At 45.6% G+C, this 17,196-nt stretch overlaps 1 protein-coding gene across 1 annotated transcript; it reads left to right on the plus strand.

Annotated features, from left to right (window-relative positions):
- Nucleotides 1–208: 208 nt before the first annotated feature.
- On the plus strand, nucleotides 209–16,809 carry POLG2 (DNA polymerase gamma 2, accessory subunit). Its single transcript, XM_066587764.1, has 9 exons — nucleotides 209–460; nucleotides 4,564–5,116; nucleotides 12,466–12,592; nucleotides 12,952–13,057; nucleotides 13,134–13,307; nucleotides 14,117–14,239; nucleotides 14,719–14,799; nucleotides 15,296–15,396; nucleotides 16,122–16,809. Exons 2-9 carry the CDS (start codon nucleotides 4,654–4,656, stop codon nucleotides 16,285–16,287), a joined length of 1,341 nt encoding a protein of 446 aa, XP_066443861.1. The 5' UTR covers nucleotides 209–460; nucleotides 4,564–4,653; the 3' UTR covers nucleotides 16,288–16,809.
- Nucleotides 16,810–17,196: the final 387 nt, after the last annotated feature.

The raw sequence follows: 17,196 nt of genomic DNA on the forward strand, positions 1-17,196 counted from the left end.
AGGAGGTGCTGGAGGGGGCCTAATGCTGAGGGTGAACTAGAGGAGGTGTTGGAGGGGAGGGGGTCAAAGCCGCACAGGGATTGAAATATATATATATATATATATTTTTTTTTGTCTTGTGCTTGTTGTGACTTTTCTCTTTTGAAGTAAGTGGTTGGGTCTTCGGCACAGAGATCAGTCATAGGGGGTTCTTTAGGGGATAAGATAGGCTTTTATGGCACGGTGAAGGACAAAGTTGTATGATCTGAGAATGAACTAGTAATGGAGGGAACCTGCTGATGTTTATGGCTTTTCTTCATAGATGCAGACCTGAAGAACGAAGTTTGCGGCCATCTGCATCCAAAGTTTTGCCGTCTGGCAGGAGCCACTTTATTTAGGCTGTTTTTCAGAGTTTTGTTGTAATGTTTGTCCGCCTGATGCGGACTAGAGGGAAGAGATTGGGGACAACGATGACTTAAGGGTATGTTCACACGCTGGAAATCGGAAGTTCAGTTCTGCGCGGATTCCGCCTTTAAAACCGTCCCGACTGCAGATTCGTACATGAATTTAAATCTATCAGTGGGCAAAATCCGCATGCAGAAGCCCCCATGTGCTTCTACGTGCCGTGTCCTGCTTTATGGGCAAGAGAAGAAGTAAGTTGTGGAAGGCCTAGGGAGGAGGTTAATGATAGGGAAATGAGATTGACGGGTCCATGGGGATGTTAATAAGAGTGGGTTTTTCACATGAACATGGGGAAGCCGGGCAGCAGTGTGATCCAGAAACTGTTGGCATTGACCTGAGAGAAGGAGGGGGATCTCAAAAAGGGGGAACTTGAGTGCGGATACTGGGGACAGAACCCGGAAGGCTTCTAAGTCTTCCATCTTTTGAGCTCTACAACATGGTTTATGGGACTCTAGGTTCCCTTTAAGTGACTTATGCGAGTGATTACTGTGTTGCACAGTGGAACAGGATGGTTTTAGCTGATTTAGGACAGTATATTGCAAGTTATCCCTCAGAATACAATTTTTTTTTTTTTTTTTACATAAAATGGTCTTTCTTCGACCATTGTAACTTCAAACCTGACTCCACGTACACTATCTGAAATCTGTAGCGTGCACTTTATTAGAGGTTTCAGCCAATCAGAACAGACATTTCACTGGTTAAATACATGCATTACTGAAGTGCATGCTCTGCTTGGCTGGCTAGTAGCGCCTCCCTGCAGTACAGTGCGGCATTGCTCTCCACCTGTGATAGCGGTCCCATTGTATTTCCCTGGTACATGGTGTCCTGTATGGGACCCTGAAGAAGCTCCTGCCTTCTACATAGAAAATCTCACTGTTATGTAAGAACGTTAGTTATCTGCGTAACTTTGTAAGTCTTCCTATTTGTATTACTTTGGACATTTGGGCGGCTTTGGAAACCAATTACCAGTTTTCCATAGAGTTGTGGGTGTGACATGTAATGTCGCAGAGCCAATTAATATTTATATTGAGGGATAACTTGTAGTGCAAGGAAGCTGTACACGGGTGCTGGAAGAAGAGGGCGGCGGGCGTCCGTACCATGGATCTGCAGCAAATACCATTCATAGCATGCTACGGGAAATCACTTTTTCCTGAGCACTTGTGGAAACCAATTGCAATTTCCGTTCGTGGAGGAAAAAAATGGCAGCATGCTCTATTTTTGCGCAGATGGCTTCCATTGAAGTTAATTGAAGCCGTCCGACCCGCGACCCGTCCACAATTAACCCCTTCACGACCAAGGACGTACCAGTACGTCCTATGGCCGCGGGGTATGTATGAAAAGAGGTTGCGATGCAACCTCTCTTCATACAGTGCGGGCGTCAGCTGTTTATAACAGCTGACACCCGCGGGCAATAGCCGCGAGGCCGATCGCGGCTATTAACCATTTAAATGCCGCTGTCAATTCTGACAGCGGCATTTAAATCGCCCGAACGATGTTCGGGGGTCCCGCACGGCCCCCCCGCGGTGAGATCGGGGGAGGCATATTTCTGTTTTCAGCCGCACTTAAGCAGCGCTGCTGATTAGAGCCACCTGATTGGCTCTTTGGCACCACGTGACTACACAGCGTGCACGCGCATTGCCTTCAGCAGCCGTGCACTACACACTACAGTTAAGCAGACGTGCACTACACACTACACTTAAGCAGCACGGGGTTAGTGTTTAGGGTTAGGGTTAGGTTTAGGTAACCCTAAACACTAACCCCGTGCTGCTTAAGTGTAGTGTGTAGTGCACACGGCTGCTGAAGGCAATCCGCATGCACGCTGTGTACTCACGTGGTGCCGAAGAGCCAATCAGGTGGCTCTAATCAGCGCTGCTTAAGTGCGGCTGAAAAAAGAAATATGCTCGGGGAAGCCATGCAGGTGTCATGGCAGCTGGGGGCCTAATGAAAGGCCCCAGGGCTGCCTTAACAGACTGCCTAGCAAGCCATCCACACAGGGTGGCTTGAGAGACTGCCTGTCAAAAAGCAGTATGACGCAATGCTATAGCATTCCGTCATACTGCAGGAGCGATCAAAGCATCGCATCTTAAAGTCCCCCAGGGACTTCAAAGTAATGTAAAAAAAATAATCAATAAAGTTTTTTTTAATTGAAAAAAAAAAAAGCTGTAAAAGTTTAAATCCCCCCCCCTTTTGCCATATCTATTATTAAAAAATCTAAATAATAAATTAAAAATATGTATTTGGTATCGCCGCGTCCGTAAAAGTCCGAACTATCAAAGTAGCACATTATTTTTCCCGCACAGTGAACGTTGTCCGAAAAAAAAAAAATAACGCCAGAAATGCACTTTTTCAGTTACTGTCTCCCAGAAAAAACGCAATAAAAAGCGATCAAAAAGTCGATTGTATTCCAAAATGGTACTATCAGAAACTACAGGACATCCCGCAAAAAATGTGCCCTCGCTCAACTACATCGACGGAAAAATAAAAAAGTTATCGCGCGCACAAAATGATGGCAGAAAATAATTGAAAAAAATTTAATGTCTTTGAAAAAAAAGGAGTATAGTAAAAAAAAAAAACTATACAAGTTTGGTATTTTAGTAATCCTACTGACCCATAGAATAAAGTTATCATGTCGTTTTTGTTGCCGTTTGTGCGCCGTAGAAGCAAGACGCACTAAAAATGGCGAAATGTCGTTTTGTTTTTTTTTCATTTTACTCCACTTGGAATTTTTTTAAAGTTTTTCAGTACATTATATCGTACTTTAAATAGCACCATTGAAAAATACAACTCGTCCCGCAAAAAACAAGCCCTCCTACAGCGACGTCTATGGATAAATAAAGGAGTTACGATTTTTTTTTAAAGGGGGGAGGAAAAAACGAAAATGGAAAAAGAAAAATGGCCGCGTCATTAAGGGGTTAACATTGCAGACTGGTCACAGATTCCGTGTCATCGCCTAGTGGAAAAATAAACATTTGAGAAAAAAATCTGTACTGCACATGCCTGACAGCGGCTCGCTGCGACCGTCCGCGGCACAGAAAAAGACAACCAAGGACAAGTACGGAGGGTTGCCGGCCGCGGTCACAGCCGGAATCCGCTGCAAGAATCCGCAGGCGCCCTGGTGTAAGTTGCCCTTGGGGGAAAGTTTCAAAGCAAACAGATAATTGGAAGACGGAAGCAATAAACATGGTGAAATAATTGTAATTTTGGTTGTGAATAATTAGCATATCTGTCTCCGGCCCTGACGGTCGGGTAATCCTACACTTGGGTGAGATGGTTTCTGCCCTTGTGCCAACCCCTACACTCATGCTTTCCCTGTGCTATTTCTTTGTGTAGGGTCTCAAAACTCTGCTCGTAAGCCTCAAGTCAGTGCGTTATGCAAATTAATTGACCCTTAACTGATTGCAAATGTCCCGAGTAGACATTAACAAGCAGTGCAACTTGCGTGAAAGTGGGGCTTTTGGCTGCACCGTGGGCATTACTTGGTGTTTCACAGTAGGGCTTATTTATACTGTTAAGCTATTAATCAACTAATTTATGCCCCTTCCATCCTAAGGGTAAACCACATGCAGCCCAGACCCTGCCCAACCGCAGTGGTTATTGGCCAAAAGACTTTGCCAGTAAAAAAAAAAGCAGTATTAACTGTAAAATTGTGTGGTCACCGCCCTCTGCAGGTGGGGGGGGTTCAACTGCACATGGTTTCCACAACGTGAAAATCCAGCCTTTACTATAATGTTACAAAGAACTTAGTTGTCTTACATGGACTCTAGTATAATATAAGACAGAGGTCTTCAGCCTGTGGCTCATGAGCAGTTTGAAGACCCCCAACTTGTACATTGTAAATCCCCTCTTCTGCACTCATCCTAAATGACCTCCTGCGTTGTACTCCAGATTTTCAATCCCTGTTCTGCAGGTTGTTATTGGAAACAGTCAACAAGCTTGTAGACAGTCTCCTCCCCCCCTTCCCTAACATCTTAGCTGAGTTCCTATAATGCAGGGGGTAGATGACTGCACAGAGCCTAAGGTATACCAGAATGCACTGAACAAGCAGGGCATGCTGCGTGATTTCAGCTTTGAAGCATTGGATTTTCTGCTGCTAATCTTTACTATTAATATTCCTTTTCGCAGTAAATCTCTACATGGAATGGATGTCTTTGCACAAACACTTCATCAGTTTGCAGGGGCGGACGATTTAGCATCATCTGACTAAAACTTAAGATGCCTTCCCTTCTCGTCCGAGTGACCCGGAGTCGGGAGAGAAGGTCCCTACTGAAGTCCTTCAGATGTTTCCTGCGTCTTGGCCTCAGACTCTACGCATCGCCCTCCACCAGTCAGATTCACGACCTCCTGTTAGACTTGTGTCGGTGCCGGCACTTTATTCTGGGGAAGGAGCTGACCATGGCCTCTGTTTTAGGGGGTTGTCACAGCCTTGGACCTTTGGGCATTGAGATGAAAAAGAACATTATAAGCGAGTGGTGGAACATGGTGGCACTGAACCGAGAGCAGGTCCTGCCCATCCAAACCTTGCTCCGTTGGCCGCCTCAACCCGAATTAGTGCCGCAGCCTTTGTTGAGAATGTGTCCTGATAATAAATACGAATCTTCATCCAGAGTCGGGCCGGTCACCGTGCCGGACAAACATCAGGGGCAACACATCGTTCTGCGCCAGGACTTACTGCAAGGTAATGAGTCTTAGGTTACTATGGATGACTTAAAGGGGTTTTCCAGGCAGTGACGGCTCAGTGCATGGCTATACCAGGGTCGGAGCGTACGGCGCTACTCTGACCACCGTGTAGTGACCAGCGCTTGAAATCAATGAAAGCTGCACCTGCAATTATGAGTGCCACCAAATACACCAGTCAAAGTGGCAGATTCCGCTCTGACCCCAATGTAGCTTGGCACTGACAGCTGGTGCTACCTGGAAACCATCTTTAAAGAGCTGGTGTCCGGTTCTCTGTAAATAAAGCTTATAGGGTCTTCTGGGCCTCCAATATTGATGCCCTATCCTTAGGCCAGGCTTACCCTGTGTACGAGATTTGTCTGCATTGCGGATGACTGCGGAAGCTTGCCGGTGGTCATCCGCAGTACAGGGTTTTTTTTTTCACGGTTTGCATTTCCTGTGCCGTCACTAAGCGATGACGTGGGTACCTAGAGCCCATAGGCTAAGTTAATTGTTTATATGGGTCTGCGAATTGAACACCTCCATTGACTTCAATAGATGCCATCCACCGAAAAATCGAGCATGCTGCGATTTTTCTTCCACCTGAGGAATAAGCAATTCATATTCGCGAGTATGAAGGAAATAATGAAAAGTTCATGCATTTCAATGCCTGTGTTGTGCAGTGGATTTTGCGCACGAACGGCGATCACGGAATTCCGCAATTAGAATCCGTTGGTCTGAGACCCCACTTAGGATAGACCAAAAACAAAACTTTGCCTCAAAAAGCAAAGAATAAGCCGAATATATCATTACCTCCTCCCAACATGTGGCATCATCAGGGGGAACGGGGTATTGTGTGCAACAGGGACTTTCTGACAGGCCCTTTAACATCTCCCATAGTGGAGCCAATCCAACAGTAGCTGGATGTAACACCAATGGAAAAGCCTGATTCATCCATACCAGCAAGAGTTCCTCCAGTCGGGAATCCCAACGTCCTCTCTGTACCAATCTGCAGAGGATGCATGAGTCAGCAGGGGGCGCAGCGCCTGCGTAAGCCAGATGGCGAATTTAAGCCCCGGTTCGCACCGTACCACTGATCCGAACGTCCATTCTAGCCCTGCTGTGGCGGTTGTACATCGGGTAAAAAGTGTCAATCCTGCGCTTTCACTTCTGTATCATTCAGTTCCTTATTCAAGAACCCTAGCTTATCAGCCCGATCTTATATACTGTATATCTCATAATCACCGTCATGTGATGGCAAAGATTTGCAGCGATGTGTAGATGAGGATAGGGAGGATTGGTCCAAATGAATTTACCCAAAATGGGGAATATATATGTGTATAAATGAAGTCACGATCAATTATGGAACAGTCCTAATTAGACACCTGTTAGTCGGCACTATGAGATGGTAAATGTGAAGGAACACACAGAGAAATATAGACGTTGGAGAGAATGAACACGCCATCAAGAGGCACAGCGCTATTCGTATGTATCGGATCTCCATCTCTCATTGGATCTGCATTATGTTCTAAATGAAAGAACACAAAGTATCATCCTCACTTGTATGCGCCAATAAAAGAAGTTGATTCCCCGCTGAAAAGTCACATCAAGGGTTTAAATCAAACTTTAACGTTTGCCCCTCGCCTTGTCTGTGGACCCATTGGGCCTCATGCTATTAAGGCGAGCTATCCTTCTTGCTTCTTCCCACAAGAGCTTCCTATCCAAAGTGCCTTTGTGTACTCCAAGCTTTCATTGTCATAATCCCCAGCTTGCATTACATTACCCCTTGTTCTTTATTGATCATGCCAGAGGGGTATCTGCCAGAGTTCTCGCACAACTACGGTGTTTCGATACACGTTTCCTAAATCCTTGGATCGGTTTCCCAGCACACGTCTGAGCGCAGACTGTGCCGCACGCACGGTCCCTGCACTTCTACCGTTGGTAAATTGTCGAATCTCATAGGGATTGGTGGGGCTCTTAGACTTTACTACCGCCAGACATAACGAACAACAGCCACAAGGGTAACAACCCGCTGCTGTCCTCATCCTGAGGTGCACAAGGAGGTCTCTCAGATTAGGGCCCCTCCTTTATGCAACACTTGGATGCTTTGTAAGTATCTTCTCCAGATCAAGACTGTCCAGTATCTATTCAATATCCTCCAAGCCTGTTTGGCATAACCGTCGTTAGTCCCTCTACACCTCACCAGGGCTTTACTCTCATTGTAGGTCAGGGGGGATTCTCTTGGTTCTGTGCAGCCCTCCGATATGCTTTCTTAAGAGGGATATCCTCTCTTTCCTTAATAGACTGGCACATTCCACTTGGCAGGAGGGTTCAGCAGATCAGTTTCTTCTAGTCCCTTAGGGACACCCCTTCTCAGCAGAAGGATGGCAAATTTTTGTTTTGGGTTTACCATAGGGCCCCATCCTCCTCGTGGGGCCTTGTTTGTATATATTATCTATCCTTAGGGGGATAGGATATCAATATCTGATCGGTGGGGGCCTGCTGCTCAGGGTCCTCACTGATCAGCTGTTTGAAGAGGTTGTGGTGCTCGGGCATCGCCACTGCGGCATCGCCACTGCCGACTAGACACTTAACCCCTTAGTGACAAAGCCTGTTTGCGCCTTAGTGACGGAGCCAAATTTTGGAAATCTGACATGCGTCGTTCAACGTAGCATAACTCCGTAAAGGCTTTACATATCCAAGTGATTCTGACATTGTTTGTTCGCCACATGTTGTACTTCATTTTGCTTGTAAAAAGAGACCTATATAATTTGTGTATATTTATTAAAAGTACCAATATTGGAAAAATGTTGAAAAAATTGTCATTTTTTTCACATTTTCAACTGTAATATCTCAAATATGTCCAAACATACTGTACAAATTTTTGATAAGATATATATTTCCATCTGTTTACTTTATTCTGGATGCACACTTGAAAAACTTTTGTGTTTTTTTTAACCATTTATAGGATGTACAAATTTAACATTACTTTTCAGCATTTTGAGGAACACTTTGTTTTCCTGCACCAAGCCAAATTTGCAAAGGCTCATGAGTGTCAGAATAGATACCCCCCAAATGACCCCATTTTAAAAACTACACCCCTTAATGTATCCACTGAGGGGTGTCATGAGTATTTTGACCCTACCAGTTTTTTTCAGGAATTCAATTTAGAGGAGAAAAAATAAAATTTCATAGTTTTGCAAATATGTAATTTTAAAGACATATTTTTTTCCTATAGTGCCCATGAAAATGAGGATTTACACCCCAAAATGGATACCTCCGTTTCTCCCGTGTTCAGAAACATACCCATTGTGGCCCTAATCTTATGTCTGGATGCACAACGGGACCCAAAATGTAAGGAGCAGTCGGTGGCTTTCAGAACATAAATTTTGCTTGAAGGCGTTTTAGACCCATAGCACTTTTGTAGAGCTCTTGAGTGGCCAAAACCAAAGAGAACCCCCACAAGTGACCCCATTTTGAAAACTAGACCCCTTAACGAATTTATCTAGGGGTGTACTGCCCATTTTGACCCAACAGTTTTTGAATGAATTCAAGCAAAGCAAAAGGAAAAAAATGTGATTTTTGTTTTTTTGGCAATTCTGTCGTTTTAAAAACTGCTTTTTTTGGTACAGCACACATATGTATGAAGACTTGCACCCCAAAATGGATACCCCTGTTTGTCCCGTGTTCAGAGACATACCCATTGTGGCCCTAATCTTTTGTCTGGATGCACAACGGGGCCCAAAATGAAAGAAGTAGTCGGTGGCTTTCAGAACAGAAATTTAGCATGAAGGTGATTTAGGCCCCATTGCCCACCTGTAGAGCCCTTGAGCGGCCAAAACAACAGAGAACCCCAACAAATGACCCCATTTTGAAAACTAGACCCTTTACCGAATTAATCTAGGGGTGTACTGTGTATTTTTACCCTACAATTTTTGAATAAGTCTAAGCAAAGCAGTAGGAAAAAAATTACAATTTTCATTTTTTTGGCATTTGTATCAATTTAAAAACAGTTTTTTTTTGTACAGCACACATAGGAATGAAGACTTTCACCCCAAAATGGATACCCCTGTTTGTCCCGTGTTCAGAACCATACCCCTTGTGGCCCTAATCTACTTAAAGCACACATGGCTAGGCCTATAATGGAAGGAGCACCCGTTTGATTTCAGGGTACAACGGGATAAATTCCACGCCCCATTGCCCACTTATAGAGCCATTGAGCGTCTAAAACGATAAAGAACCCCCACAAATGACCCCATTTTAAAAACTAGACCCCTTAAGAAATTCATCAAGGGGTGTACTGTGTATTTTGACCCCACAGTATTTGAATAAATCTAAGCAAAGCAAAAGGAAAAAATTACGTTTTACATTTTTTTGGCAATTTTGTCAATTTAAAAACTGTTTTTTTTGTACAGTGTACATAGGAATGAAGACCTTCACCCCAAAATGGATGCCCCCGTGTGTCCCGTGTTCAAAAACATACCCATTGTGGCCCTAATCTACTTATAGGACACATGGTTAGGCCTGTAATGCAGGGAACACCCGTTGGATTTCAGGGCAGAACTGAATAAATTCAAGGCCCCATTGTTCATTTGTACGGAATAAAAATTGACTCCCTAAAAATCCCCCTCCCCCACACTCCACACCATTTTCGGCGTTCCCCAAATCTTAGTTAAAAGTAATAATGTGAACTGTGTGGTATTTACGAAGACAGGGGTAATTACGGAGGCTGGTTGGGATGGGTACATGGGGCAATAAAACCGTGTATCCCCCGTCCTCTCATGCTTTTTGGGGGTCATTTCTTGACCTCAGTGGTGGGTATAGGGTGTAAAAAGTGGCGCTCTGTGAGTCTCCATAAGCTTGATGAGGTGCATAGAAGACGCTCAACAAGCTGCTCCTGGAACTGCAGGGCTTCTTGTAAATTGCGTATGACAGGTAGCAGTCTGAATAACGCCGGGCTCACGCAGCCGTAGGTGGAATCCGCTTGCGGAGGCCCGCAGCGGATCCCAGCTGTGAGCCCGGCTGTGTCCCTGCGTACGGCCGCCTATTGTACTGCGCATAACTGTCTATTCACACAGGCGGTCATTCGCAGTACTTTTGTTAAAATTTGTATTTCCCGCACAGTCGCTTAGCGATGATGCGGGTACCCGCAGCCCTTATACAATGTAGTTGCGTATGGGCAGCGGGTATATCCGCGACCACGGAGCACAATGGGCTCTATGTTGCGGATATCCGCGGTAAAATAGAACCTGCTGCGTTCTCTTTTTTGCGAGTGGATTACGCAATTCCGACCCACTAATGTGAGCGGAATTGTGTAATCCAATGCGATTGATCTGCGTATTACCGCGGATCAGACGCATGCGGAATCCGTAATTCCTATCCGGTCATGTTAGACCGGCCTAAGGTAGATCGCTACCTTTTTATCACGTGATCGGGGACCACTCAACGAGGCCACCCGTCACTGCTCCAGGCTCTCGGCGACCGTTGGTCGCTGGGAGCAAGGAGATTTTAAATTTCCTCTGCTCCCCGACTCCTGCGCATGTATTCGCTGTTTTGCCGGCGGTCGCATGCGCAGGATCCGGGAAAGTTCACGAAGGAAGATCGCGTCGGGGTTCGAATACGGAGGCCTCCGGTAAAAAGTTTCATCTCCTCTCACCGATCGCATCGGTGAGGGGAGATGAAGCTTCACCTTTTTTTTACTTTTACGTGATCGCCATTATCCATTGGATAACGCCGAACACGTGACGAGGAACCGCTCACCGCGGCCCCCCATGAAATCTCCATGCTCTTGGCTAAGTTTTGTAGCCAGGAGCAGGGAGATTTTAAATTATCCTGGCAATCCACGGCTTTTGCGCATGCGTCCGCCATTTTGGCGACGGGCGCATGTGCAGGAGCTGGGGTAAGGTCCGCGGATAAATCCGCGGGCCTTAGGTACGTCATTTCATCCTCCCTCACGGATATGATCCGTGGGGGGAGATGAAACGCAAGCTTTTTTAACTTTTTTAAAACTTTTTAAAACTTTTTTAAAACTTCTTTTTTTACTTTTACACTTTTTTTTTCACTTTTTACACTTTTTTTTTTTTTACTTTACATGGATAACAGTGATCATGTCCCCGGTATAATCTCTCTGTTCCTGGCTACACATGGCAGCCAAGAGCAGAGGGATTTTAAATTTCCTGGGGCTCGAGCCCGTCTGTGCACGTGCCTGATGTCAATCATCGGGCGCGCATGCGCAGACGGGGATTCGGGTCCCGGGACATCTGGGAGGACTTAGGTGAGTATTTTCACCTCCCCTCATGGATCCGATCCATGAGGGGAGATGAAACTGCCTTTTTTTTTTTAACTTTTTTTAGCTTTTTCGCGATCGAAAAAGTTAAAAAATGGATAGCGGCGATCGCGTGCTCGGGGACCGCTCACTGCGGTCCCCGGTAACACCTCCTGGTTCCCGGCTACCTTCAGGAGCCTTCAAATTTGCCGGGGGCTCCCGGGCTTCTGCGCATGCGTCTGACATCATCGTCTGGCGCGCATGCGCAGAAGACCGCCGGCGGGTCCGGGAGGACCCGCTCTCCGGGGGACACCGCCGACAAGCCAGGTAAGAAATTTCAGCTGCTCTGATGGATCCAATCCTACAGGGCAGCTGAATATCTAACTTTTTAGGCACTTTTCTTAGCGCCCGCATTGCCGGGGGACTGCCCGCATCCTGGGATGACAGCTCCATGCTGTCGGCTACCTGCGGGCACCGACAGCATGGAGCTGTCACGTCCTCAGGCAAGTGGGCATTAATCCTAAGAGGATGCATAAAACTACGTCCTCTAGGATTAAAGCCCACTTACTGAGGACGTAGTTTCCCGATGGGGCGGTCGTTAAGGGGTTAAAGGGGTATTCTGGAAATTCAAAGTGAAAGGTGATAACATGTAATTTTGCAATATAATGTTATAACTCGTTTTACAAAGCTGCAGAGAGTTTGCTTTCGCTGCTCGGCTCTCCATTGGCATCCAGCGGTCACGTCTTGTTTTACCGATCGGGCTGCTCAGCGCCATCACATTCTGTAATGGCGACACAGTTTGTACAGTTGTGACTGTGCACTCAGTAACTGGCAGTGGGGCATTGTGGGAGATGTAGTTTTTGCACTACCTGACAGCCATTTTAAATAATGTGGAAGTCTGAAGCTGGCTGGAACGCAGCGATGGCGCAGATCGGCAGAAAAATGGTACCGGAGTTCAGTTTGATTATTTGGATAGACGTTTGCAATAAGCGGAAACATTAGGGAAATTTTTAAAATGGTGCCCAGTCTCCAGAATACCCCATAAAATGGAATTGAGCTTAATGACCTTTTTCTCAAATTACCCTAATTTCTGGTTTATATTCCAGGTGCCTTATCACACTACATCGCCTGCCTGGAGCTGGTGAATCGCAAGCTGCCTTTTGGTATTTCAGAGGTGGGAACGTGCTTTCATACCACCCAAGATGGCCCAGACAATAACCTTCATCACACTCGGTAGGTAATTGTCAGACGAGGTCTCAGGTGCTGACGGGTTGTGTGAACCTGTAAGTTGTCATCCAGTAGAACTTGGAAATATCTGTTACACAACATTGAGACCACCACCAGCAGGGTCCCACTTTTGGCGCTGTCTGTATGAGCTTCTCCCAGTTCTGCCATGGGCATTTTGGATAGCCGCTGACCCTCTCCATTGGCACAATTCCAAGGATGGTGCCCATGTCATCTTTGTGGGGCTGGGTAGGGCACTCCCAGCATATTTGATCATGTCATTATTGAGGGCCCCTGACTTGAATGCCGCTAGGGGCCCCTGTAAGCGTGTATTCACTTTGACATGTGATTGTTTTTACATGTTTTAGGACTGGAGAGCGGACGGCAGCATCACTCTGTTGGTTCAGCTCTGCCAAAACGACGACTGTGTGGCACGACTACTGGCTGCGGCACAGGCTGCTGTGGTGGCGCAGGGTGAGTGGCAGCACCAGAAGCTGTATACTTTTTGCAGTCTCTGATAACGACTGTGTTCTCTGTCTCCTCTCCACAGTTTGCTCACATCCCATCTGGATTCAGTAGCAGCGAACATCAGGACACAGAAGGAGCAAAGACATTTGTTATAAATTATGACTTTCCTTGGGGAAAGGAGCCGGTGGAGACGCTGTGCATGATGGATGACTCTGTCCTTGCACAGGTGCATCCTGGGGCGGACACCAAACTGCACGTATGTACCTGTATGTGTTCATATGCTGTATAAAAAGCCTTCAAGGGAGTTTTGTATGCAAATACTACTGATGACCTACCATTGGGATAGGCCATCAATAGCTGATCAGCTTGGGCCACCACTCAGGTCCCCAGCCGATCGGGCCCGTGCCTTCAGTGCCACAATACCCAGGGGTCAGATTGGAAGCAAATGGCTCTGATTCTTGTGTAGTGGCTGACGCTTGTAATTGCAGACACAGCTGTCATTTAATGTTAATGAAAGCTGCGCTTGCAGTTACCGGGGCCGACCACTACACCAGGTCGGAGCTAACTGTTTCTGCTCCAACCCTTGTGTATTGTGGCGCCGACAGCAAGCTCCAGAGCAGTTGATCGGCCAGGGTCCCAAGCAACAGACTCCAGCCCATCAACTATTCATGGCCTATACTGAGGGTAGGTCATCAATAGCATTTGCCTGAAAACCCCTACAAGGCTGGGTTCACACGGGGCAGAAATGCCGTAGAATTTCCGTGCTGACTTTCTGCTCAGAAGTTCCGCATGTATTCTAAAGCCTGAGCCTAAGCAGCAAAGTGGGTGGGATTTGCAAAAATATCGTCCACATGCTGCGGGCAAGACGCACGGAAAATGACATGTGGCGCGGAATATCAATTGTATCGCCGTTTTTTTCACTGCGGGCGCTCTTCTCTCTATGGGGAGAGTTTCCCGCAGCGGATTACAGGCAGGAAAGCCGCTTCAAACCCGCGAATGAAATTCTAATGTGTCTATTTGTGTTTTGTAATCCTTGGCTTATCCTTATCTCATACTCTTCCTCAGGGTCGGGAGGGCAGGAAGTCAGTCGTCCCACACTTGGTGTGGCTAAACTGTGATCTGGACCGCGGATTGTTGGTGTACCTCTCCGATGCCTTGTCACTGCGGGGAAAGGAGCCTCGGAGAGCGGTAAATTTTCCTCTATTGTGGATCGAAGCCAGAGATCGTTGCAATGTTTAACGATGCCGTCCACCAGGACTTCCTTGCAGTTGTCAGCCACTATCTGTTCTATGATGCGGGCTCCTTGTTGAGTCAGTGCACCATACATAGATATAATATATATATACACTACTCAAACATTTTAGAGGAATCAAATTTTTTTGTTACATTTTTTGGTTACAGTCTGTATTTTTATAAAATTCCTAAAATGCAGCATTTTTCACACTGACCGCAGAGCCTAATACTAGACTGATACGCTATTTCTATCAAATTTTCAACTTGAGTAATTCATTACAAACAAAATGAGGCATCGGCCGTCACTGGGAAAAAAAAATGTGATGCTTAAGTGTTCCCTTAATAAAAAATTTGGGGGGCTGTGTATAATAAATATATACCGGGATACCATTTATTCTCAGCGGGATGTCATATAGTATTTCTCTCCATTGCAGGTGTTGAAGATTCATCCATCTCTGGCCCCCATGAAAGTGGCAGTAGACTTGGGGAAGGGCCCTGCTGTGGATTTACGGCTGGTATGTATAACAGCATATACTCCTTACATCTGGCATCCATTGATGTTCAGAAATGCCAGATTAAGGACTTGTTCACCCGGACGCAAGTGCATTTCGGTTACGCAAATATGCCACTTGTTTAAGCGACCAAGAATTGCACAAATAATGTTTATTGTTGTGCTTATATACGCAGTGAATACACGGGTTTACTGCTTATGTCGTGCGCAGTTACACGTGCCCAATGATTTCAATAGGCTTCTGCGGTGTACAAATGCGCACCAGTATAGGTTATGTCGCACACTGCACGAAAAATACGCTCATGTAAACAAACCCTTGGAAATCAATGGGTTCTGTTCACTGCGCTTACGCAAGCAACATTTGCGCATATAATACGCTGCACAAGTCCACCCGTGTGAACAAACCGTAAGTATTCCAGATTACTGGTAACATTTGAACTTCCTTTACTCTTGTACTAAGTATCAGTGTATTAAACATTCTGGATTCATTCCTCTCCTAGGTTTGTCAGGGATTGTTGTCGGAGATGCGGGGCAGCGGAATCTCAGTCTGGCCTGGATACCTAGACACTGTGCAAACGCCAATGGAGCAGTTGTTTACAAAGTGAGTGGAAGAGATGATCAGTTCATCGAGGATAAAAGGAGCATCTAAAGGCCCTTTTACACAACGATTATCGCTCAAAAGCCATCTTTTCAGCGATAATCGATGCTTGTAAATGTGTGCCCATCATGCACTTTTCGTCCATCGCTCAGCTTAAAATCCGTCGCCCCTAATAAAAGGAACCGCACACTGAGTTCACCGCAGGCAGCGCTGATAACATTCCTTCAGCTGCTGTCCCGCTGGAGAATAATAGTGATGCATTTAGAGAACAGACCGCCCGTTCTCTAAACACATACAAATGAAGCTCGTTAGCTACTAATGGGCTGATTAGCCCATCAGTAGCTATTGCAAAATGATTGCTCAAAACTTTCAGTTTCTGACGAATTTTGAGCGATCATCTGTGTGTGTAAATGGGGCTTAATACAATGATCTTTCTCTAATCCGGTATTCATAGGATCTGACAGCAGCCACAGTCTAAAGTATCCTGGAATATCAGTTGTTCATGTAAATGTAAAGTTCCTCTAGCAGGGCCCAGCAAGGTGGGAAAGTTTACATACATTACAGTTCTGTGCTAGATTATCAGATGCCAGATTACAGGAATGACAGTGTGGCATATACGCCAAATTTATTATATGTTTGACGCATTTCTTGCTTTTTTCGGTTTTAAATTGTCGATATTGCAGAGAGTAATTTAAAAACTGCTCCATTGTCTTTTGATGTATTTGCAGGTATGATGAAATGGGCATCATGTTCACGGTGCTGGTGAGTGACGTCACGCTGGAGAGCGGCCTGCTCCAACTGCGGAACCGTGACACCACAATCAAAGAGACATTACACATATCAAAACTGAGATCGTTCCTGACACAGTACATCTCCGCCGCCAACAAACTGTGAAGAGAAGATAACATCTCTTGCTACATGCTGAGTTGTCGTCTGATTTCACATTCCCAAGTCAGGGATACGCTAACACTTGGGGTAGAGGCCACTTGTGTCTGATCTCACAATGAGCTGACCAATCTTCCATTTGCCCTGTTTACTATCAGTAAGGTAGGAGTCTGAGTCGTTGTACTTACAGGATGCCCAAGTTCACTCTAGAGACATTGTGGCTTCTGGGAGCCAACTTGGATGGTGTAATGCTACATGTATCAATCCTGTTGCTGTTGTGTCATTAATTTGATGATACTTGAAACAGGAGCCAGAGCCACAAAGTTGGACTGTCACGGGGATACTTTCTATAAAGCCTGGGTAACCCTGTGCCTTAAAAGATCTCTTTATAGCTGCTTAAAATGGCTTATGTACCTTAGAAGAGAGAAGAAGAGAAGAAGCCGCTGACATGGCGAAGTCTCCAGCCCTGGACAAGACTGTTTTGATATAAATATTTATAGTTTGTGGTATTAAAATGTTTATTTTCATCAATCATGAGACAATTGTTTGTTATGATAATTAGGTCATTTGTCCTCAGATGCAGAATAGAAAAAGGGGTAGAGAAAAACCTGTGTGGTACAAGTGACCCTAGGAAGAGCCAAGGACCATATGGGCTAAAAGTATATGAGATGTTATGGAGGTGCGGCCAACCAGATTCTGCTCCCCATATTGGGCGCAGATAAACGGGCAGTTTAAGAAAAAAAATACAATTGGTGACTTGGCGCAATGCTCCAGGAGCAGTCAAATCCTTAGAGCGATTTGGTTCAAATGTCCCCTTTATTTGGTAACTAGCTGATATACCTGGCTTTCGCCCGAGTTAATTTGATACAGGTGTTTACATGTTGGTGGCACAAAAATTTTTATGAAGTCGTGGTTACT

The sequence above is a fragment of the Eleutherodactylus coqui genome, chromosome 13 (genome assembly GCF_035609145.1).
Source record: "Eleutherodactylus coqui strain aEleCoq1 chromosome 13, aEleCoq1.hap1, whole genome shotgun sequence".
Lineage (NCBI taxonomy): Eukaryota > Metazoa > Chordata > Amphibia > Anura > Eleutherodactylidae > Eleutherodactylus > Eleutherodactylus coqui.

What these genes read in the sequence shown, in the direction of transcription:
- POLG2 (XM_066587764.1), top strand. Translation starts at nt 4,654, where the DNA reads ATGCCTTCCCTTCTCGTCCGAGTGACCCGGAGTCGGGAGAGAAGGTCC. An exon ending in AATAACCTTCATCACACTCG is followed by an intron (nt 12,593 to 12,951) that starts GTAGGTAATTGT and finishes TACATGTTTTAG; the next exon opens with GACTGGAGAGCGGACGGCAG. An exon ending in CTGCTGTGGATTTACGGCTG is followed by an intron (nt 14,800 to 15,295) that starts GTATGTATAACA and finishes TTCCTCTCCTAG; the next exon opens with GTTTGTCAGGGATTGTTGTC.